The sequence below is a fragment of the Schistosoma haematobium genome, chromosome 1 (assembly GCF_000699445.3).
Source record: "Schistosoma haematobium chromosome 1, whole genome shotgun sequence".
Taxonomy (NCBI): Eukaryota; Metazoa; Platyhelminthes; class Trematoda; order Strigeidida; family Schistosomatidae; genus Schistosoma; species Schistosoma haematobium.
The window spans coordinates 14,798,002-14,813,722 of NC_067196.1; the positions used below are offsets into that span (position 1 = coordinate 14,798,002).

A 15,721-nucleotide genomic window follows, 5' to 3' on the forward strand; every position below is an offset into this window, starting at 1 on the left:
ACAATGTAGAATATCATGATCACATTTAAAAACCACACAGGTTTCCAAGATCTGACCAAGCTTTAATCTGTAACTCCTTTAATATCGCAAAATAGCAATCCATTCAAATCAAAAGTCAGGAATGAAGTTGAAAAATTTACTTGGAATGTTATCACTGTGTCGAGAAACGCTGAATTTAAGCAGACCAGTAGTTGCAAGGGGTGCACGGAATGATGACCAGATTGTGACCTGATACGAATCCTTGACAGGGTACCTCGGTTATGTATGTTCGGCAAAACTGAAGTCGGCATCGATGTTGAAGATGTACTCACCCAATCATTTTTGGACTTATTTACAGCTACGGCCCAGTGCCTCCAAGTGGGGCAGTAGTAACCTTGTGGAGTACCCAGTCATAAGTTTAACCGAGCGCGTTGTTGGCAAACACTATGTCCAGTAGCATCTGGTCATCTTTCTATAATATAAACAGCCATGTAATACAACATAATAATCGCAAAATGTACGACGGAAAGTTCGGTCCATCGCGTCCGTCGTCGGCGTTCGGCTTGTCTAGTTTTCCTAGAAAAGAAAGAATTAAAAATGTAATTGCATGTCGAAATACGCTTATACTTGCGCGAGGACAAAAAAGGTTCCGAAATCTTAGTATATATATGTATATATACCATGCGGCAGTAAAAAGAACTTGGCACAAAAAGGTTTTGCATCAAAGAAAATTATAAATATATGTAATGATGTTTAAAAAAGCAACTTTTTGTCATTTCATGTTTTCGTTGCAACAAAAAAAGAACTTAAAATGTAGCCAAATTGCTGTAGGACATAGGAAAGGAGGCAAACAATAAAGCTTACGAAATCCCCTACATGTAGCAGTCGTTCAAGTGTTCTGAAAACATTACAGTTCTTCCATACCACGTCGTTTTATTGATATAATCACTTTGTTTTCAGCATTAACTTATGAAGTTTAAAGGCAATCATTACGATCGTAATGACCTTTATATTTAAGTACAAGGATGGGTAGTCAAGCGTTCACTCCACTGAAATCGCCTGGGTTCGAAGATCCATTACTCATTCCGGCAGAACGTATCTCTACACTTTTTTCTCATCTCTGAAAAACTTGGAACCAGATAACATCATACAAGAGTGCGTGTTCCGTGTACAGAAGTACTGCCTCCTCACACACGAAAAACATGGTCCTTTTAGGTGCTGAATAACACACTTAACCAACAAATCACAAGCATCCATAATATGCCTAACAGCAAAAAAAATCTTAAACGTTTCGATTATTAGCGATACTTATGACCGACAGGGCATATACTCTTGTAGAGTGGAAAACAACCCTGTTCTCAAGTGGCGCTGGGAAATATAACGACCCTCCTATAATATGCATATTAACATCAATCAACCAAAGGATTAGTTTATAAGAATTTGATTATGTGTCTGACCCTATGAAGAATGTTCAATTCTAGGACCCAACTTTGAGCTTCTTCATTGTCGTATAATTTCATGTTTTCATCATTTTGAATAGCGTACATTTTTGAAGGTTAAAAAGGGCGGTTACCACTGACTCAAGTTAGTTTATTTATCATAGCTAAATGGTAAGTCCAACTTCTTAAGTTGCTTTCCTTTCTAATGCATTTTCGTTTTCAAGATGTCTACACCATGTCTATTCCCATCCAGATCACCAGTATGCTCTGCTAAACCAAGTATTTATGCGGAACCAAATATTTATTGATTATGATAATGTATTTTCCTTTTGCATTCAATCGTTTTATCGCAATAGTCGAACAATCCATCATGCATTTATTTAAAAAATTAGATTCTTCATTACATTTAACACTATGATAACTCAAGAGGCCGGCAGGTAAACACCTTAAGCCGTACAGGTCATGGGAAAATTGTACCCCATCGACATGATGTTAAATAGTCCACTCATAGCATTTTCTCAGATATCCGTGCATAAGTTTCTCACAAGCCATTCTATTATCACTTCCCATTCTTCTGTAGAGGACACGTACAAAAATTAATGTATGACAGTTTAGAGAAAGAAAGTGCTACCGGAATCAAATAACATACTACTGTACTATAAGAAATATATACACTAACTATGAATGATAAACAAGCGCTGGTAATCATCGGTTGTAGACGTGAAAAACTGAAACACTGAATGACATGTATTGATTCTCCATTCAACTAAAGAAAATTACATGTTTCTGTTTCTCAAGATGACTAAAACAAAACTCCTACGAATATTTTGAAGCATTCATACCATCTGGCTCCAAATAAGGTGAAGAGGAGAGGCAGCTCAAGAATAGGCACATGGAAAGCCAACGAAATGATCATGAGCAGTAGCGAGTAACAAAAGTTCAATAGATGGAAAAGACGACAGCGATAAGTAACAGTGGACAACTTTTCAGACTTATAAAGTAAACGGGTATTACGAATCCGGCTGTTAGTGAAACTATCTCGTAAAAAGATGTGATTATTCACACTTGGTCCAGGAGGTTGAACTGATGGGCGAAAAACTTTATGGAAGAGTTCAACTGGCCCTCAATCGCAATTCAGTTACCCACTACCTCCAAACAGCTTGAATGGCAAATTGATGTATGTCCTTCAACTCTGAATAAGGTTGAAAAGGATATACGTAGCCTAAAGTGAGGAAGAGAGGTAGGGCCTGGGGTACTAACCTCTGGGAGTTTTTAGGATGGTGGTCCAGTTTCAGAAGTTAGATTGACTGAGACCTTGGCTAAACTCTGGGAAATGGACGTAATCCCACCCAACTGGTCTCAATCGCTGGTCGCCCTAGTTTTTGAGAAAGAACAGTAATCTTGTGACAATCACTGAGAAGTCAGTTTAACTAATATGGTGTCTAAAATATTGGCCTCAACAATATTTCAACATTTAACCAGATCTCTTGAAGAGCAAACCCGTGGAAACCAGGCTGGTTTCAGATATGGATAAGGATGTATAGACTAAATATCCACCTTTTGACAGGTCCTGGAACATAGATACTTTTTAACGTCCAACTATGGTTGTATGTCTTGACCTTAAGGCGGCGTCCGACGCCGTTGACAGTGAGGTTCTACGGGAGTCTGTCATCGAAAGGAGTACCAAAGAAGCACGTTAACCTTGTACAGGCTCTCTATCCAAACACTATTGACCTAGTCAGAGCTTATGGTGAACTGTTATTGTAATTGTCGTTGCCCGCCTACCTCGATGGACAATGTTTTCTAGTGTAGGAGCAGGCTGGAAGAAAGTTAGGGTGACCAAACCATGAAGACACTGATAACTGAACTGTGCCATGTTAATACGTGGTTGGGGACTTTGAATAGCGTGGTTCAAAATCGTTTGCCATGGCGCAGATGCATCCGTCCTCCGTCTTCCAAATTCTGAGATTCTAAACTCAACTATTTTTTGTTTTTATTTTACTAATTTATATTTACTCGAATCGTATCTTCGATGCCTCATCTTTCCTAATAACACAAACTGCCACTACCTGTACTATTCTGGGATTTGGCTTGACAATTTTTTATTTTTCTGTGCTGATGGGGTATGGCAACTTGAACCGAGGTGCATACGTACAAGGTTACACGTTGCGACTGACTGGTTCAGTCAAAAAGAATCTTCAAGTGCTGATCTTAGAAGACAAAAAATCGGAAGTCTTAAAAAACTAAAAACTAAGTCGTTTATGGGCGATATGTTAATTCCTATATATTGTATTGTGATGGTAACGAAGTAGCTATTCCATGACACTGATATTTTACAACAACGCAAACCAAATAACTATATGAACGTTCGTCAATATTTGAACGAATGGTTTGACAGAAATAGGATAAATCATTCGTCGAAACTATATTTGAAATAACTGTCGCGACTGAAATCTAAATCAACTAATTTTATTTACTACCTTGAAAAAGTGGAGGCAACAATCACTGGATAAAACGTTGAACTTCAGTCCCTGGGTTCAAATCAAATATTTAAGAAAGGCTAAAAGAAGTCGTTGTCCTACGTTTCATTGATAAATCATTGGGTCATGTCTACCCATCGATTGTGAGGAATTTCGAGAGACGGAAATAAGAGAAATAAAAAGACAGGGGCAGCGTGTGAAACCGTTACTGGACATCTATCTCTTTTCATTAGAGAAAGAAAGGCTGTAAATTAGTTGGCATAAATCTTTCTGACAAGGATGGAACTACAGTACTGGGTGGGGCGTTTTGAAGAAAACACTAATTAACATCCAGTTATTCTCCAGTAAAACACCATCCTATAGTAACTTCAATGGGAGATTGACACAAATCTCGCGATTTTTAGTGACGTCAAAAAGATTATATTTAACTTGTGATGAAAAGGAGCAGCAGGACCTGATAAGTTAACTCCAAAAATACTTGAAGATGGTTATTTATTTCAGGTATAGAAAGCCCAATGGTTAGGACCTGAATATAAACGGTGATCTGGTATTAAGACCGCTTGGTTTTCAGCATATAGGTAGCAGGTTTGAACCTCACTCTACGTACTTCAGTCGCCTCAGATATTCTGATACGACCAAAGGTGAGAATTCTTCTCTCACAACTCCGCATTCACAGGCATTATAAGAAAAATCGTCTTAAACGGATTGTTGTTGAGAAGTTGGCTTCACCCACCATCACAATAAAATATAATCTTTAGCTTAGTTGCTAAATTGCTTTGAAGTGTAGATGAGGTATGGTTACATTAACAGTATCCCAGGTAAATAGTAAGTAGATTCACTTATGCCTTCACAAAACGTCTCATTTATTTACGCTGGCTTCTCGATTACTTATAGCATATCAGTTTACTCTGATGGATCGTAAGCACGACAAAACGTCGAAGTGTGCTAACGATTTTAAAGCACTAACTGCATCTGAAAGCTTTTAGAAGCTGTCTTGACTTATCTTAGCGGACTGGTATTATAAAACACATCTCAATAAAGAAATCTATAAAGTTGATAGCTCACCAGTTGGGAGTCTTTAAAGATTTCTCAAGCGCGGTAAAACTGGTCGATCAAACCTTCGTGCGTCATTGTCTATTCCCACGATTAAGCGGAGGTCCTTAAGCATTACAATTCATCAGGATTAGATAACATTACCCTACTTAACGACAAAAGCGAACTTCTAGTCAAAATAACGGGCCGAATCATTCATCATCTTCCGATACCAGTGTTCATTCATCCTAGGACCAAGGCGATTCCCATATCCATCTTTAAAAATGGGTTACATTAAAGTGTCCGACAATAATTGGAGTACAAGTGTACTTTCAAGTCCCTTTAAAATATTGGCTACCATCATATTCAATAGGTTGTGCGAAACTCATGAAATACAAACTCGCGAGCAGCACACCGGTCTTAGTTTAGATTGTATTGATCATGTTCTCACTTTTCACCGAATTCTTAGGGACACTTATTATAATGTAATAGTTACTAAGATTCTTTATATCGGCCTCCTTTGATTCGTTAAATAGGATTATGCTCTGAGATCATCTGTTGTAGAAAGATTGGTCAGAAATTTTTGTTAACATACTTTGCGCGTTTTAATAAAATATCTTAAGGAAAGTTATGACATACAACCACCTGTTTATTGTTTCAAGTCGGCAGTGAGGTTGAAAGGAATTATCAATTCTCACCCTAGAATTACTTTGTCGATTGCAGGCTTATAAGAAAATGATGATGGGCTTTTCTATCTCCAGTTTGGGTATGACAGTTTTAAGTCAAAAGCTCGAAGTGTGGCCCCCAAGGAAACCACCTGCTACGGTTTCGGCACCCGGGCGTTATCGCAGCCGTCAAACGAACTGAGCAATTTATTTGGTGCCTCATTGTGTGTGTTTAAGTAAATATATAAACATCGGTAGGTCTTTCTGAGTCTATCAATATTGTGGAAAAACTGTTTCTCCGCAACCCTGATTACTTTTTAATGTGTAACGGGCTTGCACTTCACATCTACATAGCGTAATTACTTCCTACACAATGTACTCGTGGTTATTAGACTCTTTGTTTAGTAGTGCAGTTTATGTGATATCTTCAAACTACTCTGCACAGATTGAGTACACACTAAAATTAGTTATATAATATACATTTCTAGAGATTTTACAGAGACCAGTCACTAAGCGTTTGCATATTATTTTATAGAAGGTGTCACGTACATAACAGCTGATGAAGCGCCGCGCTTATCAGGTCAAAATATGGCTGCCCCAGTAGAAAAAAGTAAACGGATCACTACTCCATATCTTACGAAGTATGAGCGTGCTAGAGTTTTAGGTGCACGAGCTCTGCAACTATCAATGTCTGCTCCCGTTATGGTTGAACTGGATGGTGAACGAGATCCTCTAAAAATTGCTGAAAAGGAATTAAGGGCTAACAAGATACCTATCATTATTCGACGTTTCCTTCCTGATGGGAGTTTTGAAGACTGGAGTTTGGATGAACTTATTTTGACAGAATAAATCCATATTTTTTGTTTTATGCGTGACTTGGATTGTTCGGTACCGCTGATAATCATGTCTTTCGTCAGCAATATTATCCGCTTTCTCTAAAAGGGAACTTGGTTTATTTTCATGGTCAGTCATAATCAATGTACACATGAGCACGAGCGTAATTTAGTTCAAGTTGTTACAACACATTAGCACGGTCAAATAAAATTAACTAGCTGTGTAGTAAATGAGACAAAATAATGGATTAGTAATGATACGGAGAAAGGCTGAAAGCCTTAACACAACTATGGTAACCTATGGAAATGGCGTAGAAAGTCCCGTAGCTCAGACTATTGCACTCTATAACTTACATTGTGGAGTTGTTGACTAATTCTAGGGGAGTTTTTAATGAGGAAGTTCAGTGGGAACAATTAAAACACTTAACTAAGTATGTAGTTTGAAGTCAAGTACATAAAGGCGTCCCTGCGTACTCAATTGTACCGAACGTATTCGCATGTGCACCTGTTGCTTATCAAGTCAGTCATCTTTAGCGTACGACCAGGCACATATATGCATCGGTCCAACTTGTGACACCTCACTAGCACAACGCGATGAACACCAAATTCATAAAGTAGTTACTTCAATGATAGTAATGTATTTAGAGAAAGATCGCGTATAAGGATATAATACAGGAAGAAGGAATTAGTCCACAGAAAAAAAGGTGTAAAGCAATTTCAATCACATGGTTTAAGGGAAGACAAAGAGTGCATGCATCTACGCCCTTGTGATCGATTCTGAGCAGTGTCAACCAGAGTCTCCAACTACTGGTTACGATGGCTGAGCGATTTCTGGGTCGGAATGCCATTAAATGTTAGGTTTCCTTCTATTCAAGCTTGTTTACGACGTTTGATGCTGATTTTGCTATTAGTTCCTTTTTTATCAGCGCTACACTACCTGGTTTTGTGATGAAGAATATCTTTGGGTCAATTGTAGGCAGTTCGTAGGGGTTGGATTGACGAGTCTCTATAAACGATAAAGCGTTTATTATGTCGTAAGTCTGTTACGATGAAAACAATAGTTGATTGCCATCACGTGAGAGCAGGCTCAAGTGAAATATTCGCTTTTGCAAAATTTCCAGTCAAGGAGTTTACGTCCACATTAAATCAAGGGAATTAAGGATGTATGAATTCTCATGAGAGTCTCAGCACTGCATCGTAAATTAGTTCTGCTTCAGTTTGGCCAACATTTGTTTTCACTGCATTGCTGATTTCGTGTACGTGTAGAAATCCGTCAGATAACTGCAATATACTTGCAAAGAAAAGCGAAGCATTCAAATACCGTTTAAATCGTTATGCATTTGTTAACATATGATATCAGATCGATATGATCTTCTGTGGAGGTCACATTTTTATTTACGCTGACTCGTCATATTATCACAGTCACTACAATACTGTTCAATACTCCTGAAGAACACAAAAGCATGTGCTAAGATGATATATTTGATATGAAACGGGGTAAATTACATACGGTTTCACATTAGCTTTCTTGATTTCACCGACTTATAATAATTTTACTTTGAATAAGACAGTTTCTGACTTATTCAAGACTTAATACCTGCAATTCAGTTTTACGAACCATCAACCACGATGTAAGAATATAAATAATTGGTTCATTGCTTGTGAAAGCATTAGCCATTGAATATGTCTTACAAATGCACTAAAGTTCAACGAATTATCTTCAGCTACTTGTCCAAAATTCATATAATTATCAACAATTTCACGTACCATTAGGATTTTTTACGATAATGTATGTATATCAGTAGTAGTAATAATTTCAGTGACGGTTAAGCAGAGATGAGGTTGAGAAAATCTCGAAGAAGAATAGTGACGTTTCATGGTGAAAGCCGGGATTTTTCGGAAGTCGCAAAGCTGATGTTCCTTCTAATAACCAGAGAAACAGTTATCATAGGTACACGGAATGTTCAGACAATGTGGGAGGCTGAGAGAACCGGTAAAATGGCTTCGGAAATGAGGAGATACAGTTTAGCATTGCTTGAAATAAGTGAAACACACCGGACCTAAGCTGTACGGAAAAAGATAGGTTCGGGAGGTGTACTGCTGTATTCTGGTCGCGAAGAATAAAATACTCCACACACTCAGGAAGTTGCTATGATGCTTTTTAAAACGGTACATAAAGCGCCTTGATGAGAATCTAATGAACCTAGGAACATCAAAGCATCCTTCAAAACAAAGAAGGAAGGAATCACAAGGAATGTTATCCAATATTACTCACCCATCAATGATAGCAACGATGACTATAAAGATCAGTTTCGTGAGATGGTTTGGTCGATCATAGTGAAGTGTCCAGAAAAGGACCTGGTGGGAGATCTAAACGCCAAAGTCAAAATACACAACAATGGATATGGAAATATCACGGGACAACATGGACTGACTAAGAGAAAGGAACGAGAATGATGGCAGATTTGCATATCTATGTACATTCGAGAAAACGATTATAGGATGCACAACATTCGCAGTCAAACGCACACAAATGGAGACAAGGGTCACATCGTATCACGCTACAGAGAATTAGATCAACCATACTCGTATCACTGAAAATTTAGAAGGTCGATAGAAGATGTGAGAACCAGCAAATGAGCTCACACAGATCCGGATTACCACTTGATGGTTACGAAGATGAAACTGAAACTAGAGTTGCACTGAATAGCTGGACAAACACCATTGTAAATGTTTAGTACAGCCTTCCTTGTATATACTGACAAACTCCGCGAATTCGGGATAGAAATTTCAACAACAGGTTCTAAGCCTTACAAGACCTACCCAAAGAAGAAACTACTATGGAGAAGAACTGGAAAGGGACCAAAGAAGCACTGACTTCAATAAATAAGAAAGTTCTTGATCGTAAGACGCATAATCGTGAGGAATGTATCTCTATCGACAACCCTAGGCAAGATTTAAGAAAGGAAGAACAAGAAACCGGCAATTACCAACATCCGAACAAGAACAGAGAAAGTCAAGGCACAAGCTGAATACACAGAATCAAGCAAGTGAAGAAGAACATTAGATACAACAGGCAGAATGCGTCGAAACCTAGCAACGACAATCGGAAAAGCCGGGGGAGAACGAAATATGATGCAACCATATGACGTAACGAAGAAACCGTTAGAGGAGTAAAGCAAGCCAGAAAGACCGGCCAAGGACAAAGAAGGAAAGCAAATCACTGAGATTCAAGAGCAGAGTAAAATATGAGCAGAAGAAATTAAAGTACTCATGAATAGGCCAGCTTTAATGAATTCACCTAATATCAAAGCAGCACAGATAGACTTTCCTATAGATTCTATTCCCCCAACGATCGAAGAAATCAGGATGACTATCAAACAAATCAAGAGTGGGAAAGAAGCAGGACCTGGCAATACGTCACCCGAGAAACTAAAGTTCAGAAGTAACTACAAACAAGCTCCACATTCTATCCAAGGAGGTCTGAGCAAATGCGAGGAGTATAGAGGAATCACACAACTGTAAGTACCATGGAAAGTTTTAAACAGAGTGTTATCGGACCGGATGAAAGATTAAGTGGATGTCCAGCATCCAGATCAACAGACAGGATTTCGTAAGGATCGGTGGACACGGAGGGTCCACCTAGGTGAGTTGGAAAATTCTGATTCCAAACCAATCGAGCACATGGGCTCTAGTATCCTTAAGGAACAAGTGGAGAATGAACCTATTGTTAGTGACCGGCTACCATGGGACTGCACATCTTACGTTGCTTCACTGTCTTGTGGATCAGACTTTTAAGTCAAAGGCTCGTGGTGTGGCCCCCTAAGGAAACCACCTGCTTCGGTCTCGTCACCCGAGCAGTATCACAGCACACACACAAATCGAATGATTTACGTGGCGCATATCGGTTTGGTGCCTTCCTGTACCAATATTTATGTGTTCAAATATATAAATAAAATAAAAGGCCAAGTGGCAAGATACTCAATGTTCGTTGGCTGGATACTACCAGCAACAGCTTACTATGGTAGAGAACAAACCGGCTTCCAGCTGAGGAGGAAATTAGGAAAGACGCTGGAAGTAGATAGGACACATTTTGAAGAAATCATCAAACTGCATCAGGAGGCAATCGCTAACTTGCAATTGTGAAGGGAAACGGGACAGAGGAAGGCCAAAGAACACACCACGTTGAGAATTGGGAGCATACATCCGAATAATGGATAGCAACTGGAAACAACTGGAAAGGACTGCCCAGGACAGAGTTTGGTGAAGAATGTTAGCGAGAAGCCCATGCTCCTCTATGAGGGTAAGAGGTTTAAGTATTAGGAACTTGAAGTATCGAAATTTTGTCATGCTGATCACAAATCAGGTAGTTCTAGGAAGTCTGTAGTAAAGTAATTTACAGCATTTTTCATAATGGTATGGGTGCTTGGTTCAACATGAATTGGCAAATCCCAAGGAAGCACATAGCAAATATTTCATACTCATTATTCGCATCGGATTGTTGTTTGTGGTTCGATCAGTCGCTGAATGGATGTCGTAATAAAGTGTTTGCATGGTGATTTCAGAAATTCATTCCCTCTGACAGCTGCACTGATGTGTTTGAAATAGACATGAGTTGTCATAGACAACCTCAAATAAATAGTAATGGGGTAATACAGAAGAAATCGGAGGTTGGCGGAAAAATCATTTTCAGGAAAGTTGGGTGAGCATTTCGGGTGACGGTGATTTGAAATGTTAGAAAAACTTTTTTATATACATTCACTTTGACTCATGTAAAGTCATTTGTTTCCGGAAATTCTGATGACAATCATCAGAATATTTGCAATAATTAAATTTTTAATCAAACAGAAGTTGAAAGCTTTAAGCAGTGTTTGTCGAACAGATATTTACCATGGAGGTGTCCGATTTCGAACGAAATAGTGACTCATAAGTATTTTTCCTATCAGTCTGTCACTTATCTAAACTCGAAAGACATAGATGTGTTTTAAAGTTTTTAATAAAAACCTAGATAGCAGTAAAAGGATATCAACAATGTGATATTTCTAGGGACATATTTAAGGTTTAAAATGTCTTAGAAATAAAGCAATAAAGCATCTAGCTGCTGGACATTGTCGCAAATTCCCATCAATATTCGCGTCCGATAACTGCTTCTGTCAAGTGATATTTTTTCAGTCGTGGTTCTCATAAAAATACAATAAGAGCAAAGGAAATATAATTCTTGAGGAAATTGGTTTGATAACCTATCAGATAAAGCTAGACCAGTGGCAGTGATTTCTCCAGACGACTGGGAGATCTGGAGGCCCATGAAAAGTGGAATTGAATCAACCGAGTTTCAAATGGACCTTACTACAATAGAAAGATGGAAGAAAGATAACGGGTTGAAACCCAACATTTGGAAATGCAATTTCGTCAACATTCTATCTCATTTGGGACGAAAAACGTATATACTCCATGGAGATCCACTCCCGATTGTGTCCTAACAGCGTGAACTCTAGCCTGGATCCCGCGAGAATTTAGAAACCGGCTTAAACTACATGAACGGTGAAGTCAATGTTAACGCAACTCTCCAATTTATGCGTGCAAAAACATGGCTTAACCGCCACAGATTTGTTCTTAACATTGTTTAAAACGTACTCACGGCCATGCCTTATTGTTTTCAATGTTAATGTGCCTTCTCCCTTCTAAAGAGCAATAAATCTCTTGGATAAAGTGCAGAGATGGCAACCATGCACGTGCCAAAGCTAAAATATAAATCTTACTGAAACAGACTCCAACACCTGTAATTACCCTCGTTGAGTTTTAGGAGAATAAGAGGCGATCTGAATATGATATGTCACAATAAATACACCTAAAAACCCCAACATGAGCATTACACAAGAACATCACTATTCTCCTCAAAGTAACACCCGTTAAATTTATTTTCAAGGGGTAAAAACACATGTGCACCTTCATGTTTCCATATAAGGATTTTCCCCAGTTTGTAACGCTTTCTCATTAGAACGGAAAATAGACCCATCAGTGGATGGTTTTAGGACGAGACTTGACAAACTAGTACTCGCCCCTGTATTACCATCTCTCTCTTGAAGCAGCTCCGTCTGATGCATGTCTAGTAAATTATAACGACTGTCATGGCTAAATATCAGTGAGTAATCATTATGGCTCTTATCACCATATCCCTATTCCTTCTTATGCTTTCAGTTCTGTTTTCTTACACATAGTCAGTTAATTAACTTATTATTTTTGGAACAACCACCATCTTTTAGCACATGAATTGTCACCTGAGTATTTATACAATGCGACCAACCAACCTCTACGATCCACACTGTCTATAGAAAACCACACAATCTCAAACAACAAGATACACAAATATCTGCAGCAGTTCAGACTGCCCAGAGACTGGGAAGACACGATAATAAGTCCGGTGTATAAGACTGAGAGCAGAGACTTGGTTAGTCACTACAGACCCGTTAGTCAATCCAGTGCAGTTGTAAGACTAATGGAAGCGAGTATTCGGATGACTGTCATAAAATATGTGGAAGGGCATAATCTTTTGTACAGAGAACAACATGGTTTTCGGAGAGGCCTATCATGTTTGACAAATATTCTCATTTCAAGAGAAGATCGGGCTTCGGCAAAAGATCGGAATATTTCTGTAGATGTGATTTTCAAAGATCTAAGTAAAGCCTTTGATAAGGTCCCTTATTCGGGTCTTAAATTCAAACTGGAAAGTTTTGAATCCATTATAAGGTCATAGACTGGATAAGTGACTTTCTCCATGGCAGGATTCAAAGGGTAAGGATTAATAGAGCTCTCTCCTCGTGGGGACTTCTGAAAAGTGGAGTTACACAAGGTTCAATCCTCGGTCCTCTTCTTTTTTACTTTTCGTAGACCAGTTGACAACTGCAGCAGTCATCCGTTCTACTGTTTTCCGATGACATAAAGATATAGAGACCCATACACAGTATGTCAGATAGGATGATCTTAGCTCATTAGTGGCATGGATGGTCAGGTGGTCACCAGAAGTAAATCCTGACAAGAGTGTGGAGATGCAATTAAGTAACTACGATTAATCACACCACCATACAATATGTGGATTCGTGCTACCCAAAGTCATAAACTATAAAGATTTGAGAGTCATACTAAGCAGTGATCTCAAAACCACCAATCACTGCAAGGCTGTTGCTGCAAAAGGCTAAAAGGTATTAAGGTTTATTCGTAGGTCTTTCCAGTATTTAGATGACGAACTGTTTAGATTATTATACCCGACTTCCGTGCGACCACATTTGGAACATAGGATTCAAGTAACGATTCCTTGTTTCAAGTATAAAGTAGATGTGCTGGAACGAGGGACTAAGATGGCACAAGGTCTATGTGGAATATCTTATGAAAACAGACTGAGACACCTTAACTTATTTCAGCTATCTTACCGTAGAATGCGGGATGATCTGATATTGGCTTATCGTGTACTGAACGATGACCTTGGTATTAATATGTCTTATCTTTTCCTACCGTCTAGGACTGATCGTTTGCGAGGACATTCAAAGAAAGTTCAAAAACCGAGATCAAATCGTCTACATCTAGAGTTTCGTTTCTCGTACCGAGTAGTGAATTACTGGAATTCTCTACCAGAACAAGTAACATCATCACCTACTAATGATATATATTCCAAACGAGATTGGACCTCCACAGTGTTACAAACAGCAAGCATTAATATAGGTTGATAAACATATTCTCACTGTTGAAGAGAAAATAAATATCAAGCTGACTAGAATTAATAAAGTCGAGTGGCTTAACTACCGTCCGTCGGACACTCTAAATTACGTATAACAATATCGGAAGTACAAGAGGCAAGAGCGAAGAAATAAGTGGGTTTATGTACGCCCGTGAAAAAGACGCTGGAAGACATTTCCAGATATGATAGAAAAAGCTCCTCGTTACTCTTGAACTTATCCCTCATAAAGCTGATGACTTCACTTAAATAAATTCATTTGAGACGATGAATTAAGAGCTTTTGGTAGTTTAGACACGTAAAATTCGACAGGACCCGATGGACTACACATCAAATCTTTGAGACATTGCACAATATATTGCAGCCCCACTGTCTGTGATATTCAATATGTCACTTAACCAAGGTTAGTCACCTACGGACTGGGAGGATGCAATTGTCGCGCCCATAAATAAAACAAGACCAAGACAACTTCCATCGAACTACAGACCTATCAGCCTCACCAGTGTCGTAGTTAAAATACTGGAAAAAGCAGTCAAACAGACCATAATGACATTTGTGGAGACTAACAACTTGTTAAACAGTGAACAACGTCGCTTCAGAAAAAGTTTAACTTGCACAACAAACCTCCTTGTATTAAAGGAGCGATGGGTAAGGGATGTAGACAATGGAAAATCAGCGGATGATGTGATATAGATTGTCTTCCTACGCTCACCACTCAGACTCATGTTTCCAATATTATGCTGGATTGGCTATTCTACTAAGACAACCTATAACATGCTAACTCGGACTTTTACACTAGGATTGTGTGGCTGGCATCGGATAGAAAAAAAAGATAACAAAAGATATAGTCATTAGTATTCTTAAAACTTCACCCTCTATATACACTCCTTTCTAATAAACCGCTTCCCTTGTACCAACCTTGACTTCCCTTCCTTCATGTGAGCTTACTCCAACTTGTTAAACATCACAACTCATTGTTCTTTATTGGTACATTCTCTAATATGGAGCCTCTGACTTCACTTCACTCTAACAAGACATAATATGAATTTACTCGAATTTATTCTACCTCTGTCCGTACTACTAAACAATGTTAAGCAACCTTTGGCATTCATATCCAAGTGCCTTGCTGCTCTTCTGTTTCTCTTTTTTTTCCTTTTTTCAAATCTTGCTCTGAGAGCACAGCTATGAAACCTCGGACGTTTGGAGCAAACTTGACGTACGCGCCCTCTCAAGGTCATAGTTTACAGCAAGCGCTCTACGATTTCACTTTATAACAACTATAAACTTAATAAGTTGGGAAGCATTTTACGAACCAACAAATGTTGTAATTTATAGATCATGCCTGTAAAAACGGTGTGTACCTGCACATGCAGAAATATATTATTATTATTACTATTATTATGTCTACATAGACTTCAGCAAAGTATTTGATGGGGTGCTAAAACAGACTACTTTTGAAGCTGGAAAATCTATCTATTGCCGGACCTCTCTTAAAATGGCCTAAATATTTACTGGTAGATTGTGAACATAAACTATGAGTAAATTCCAAGCGCTCCACCTGCCA

At 38.6% G+C, this 15,721-nt stretch overlaps 1 protein-coding gene across 1 annotated transcript; it reads right to left on the minus strand.

The window, feature by feature from the left end:
- Positions 1–2,284: 2,284 nt before the first annotated feature.
- Positions 2,285–9,777, minus strand: MS3_00001156 (uncharacterized protein). The gene has a single exon (XM_051208652.1). The coding sequence runs from the start codon at positions 6,498–6,500 to the stop codon at positions 6,177–6,179; it is 324 nt and encodes a 107-aa protein (XP_051073229.1). The 5' UTR covers positions 6,501–9,777; the 3' UTR covers positions 2,285–6,176.
- Between the last annotated feature and the right edge of the window lie 5,944 nt (positions 9,778–15,721).

Excerpts from the sequence above, each read along its gene's own strand:
- MS3_00001156 (XM_051208652.1), bottom strand. The coding sequence starts at position 6,500 with ATGATTATCAGCGGTACCGAACAATCCAAGTCACGCATAAAACAAAAA.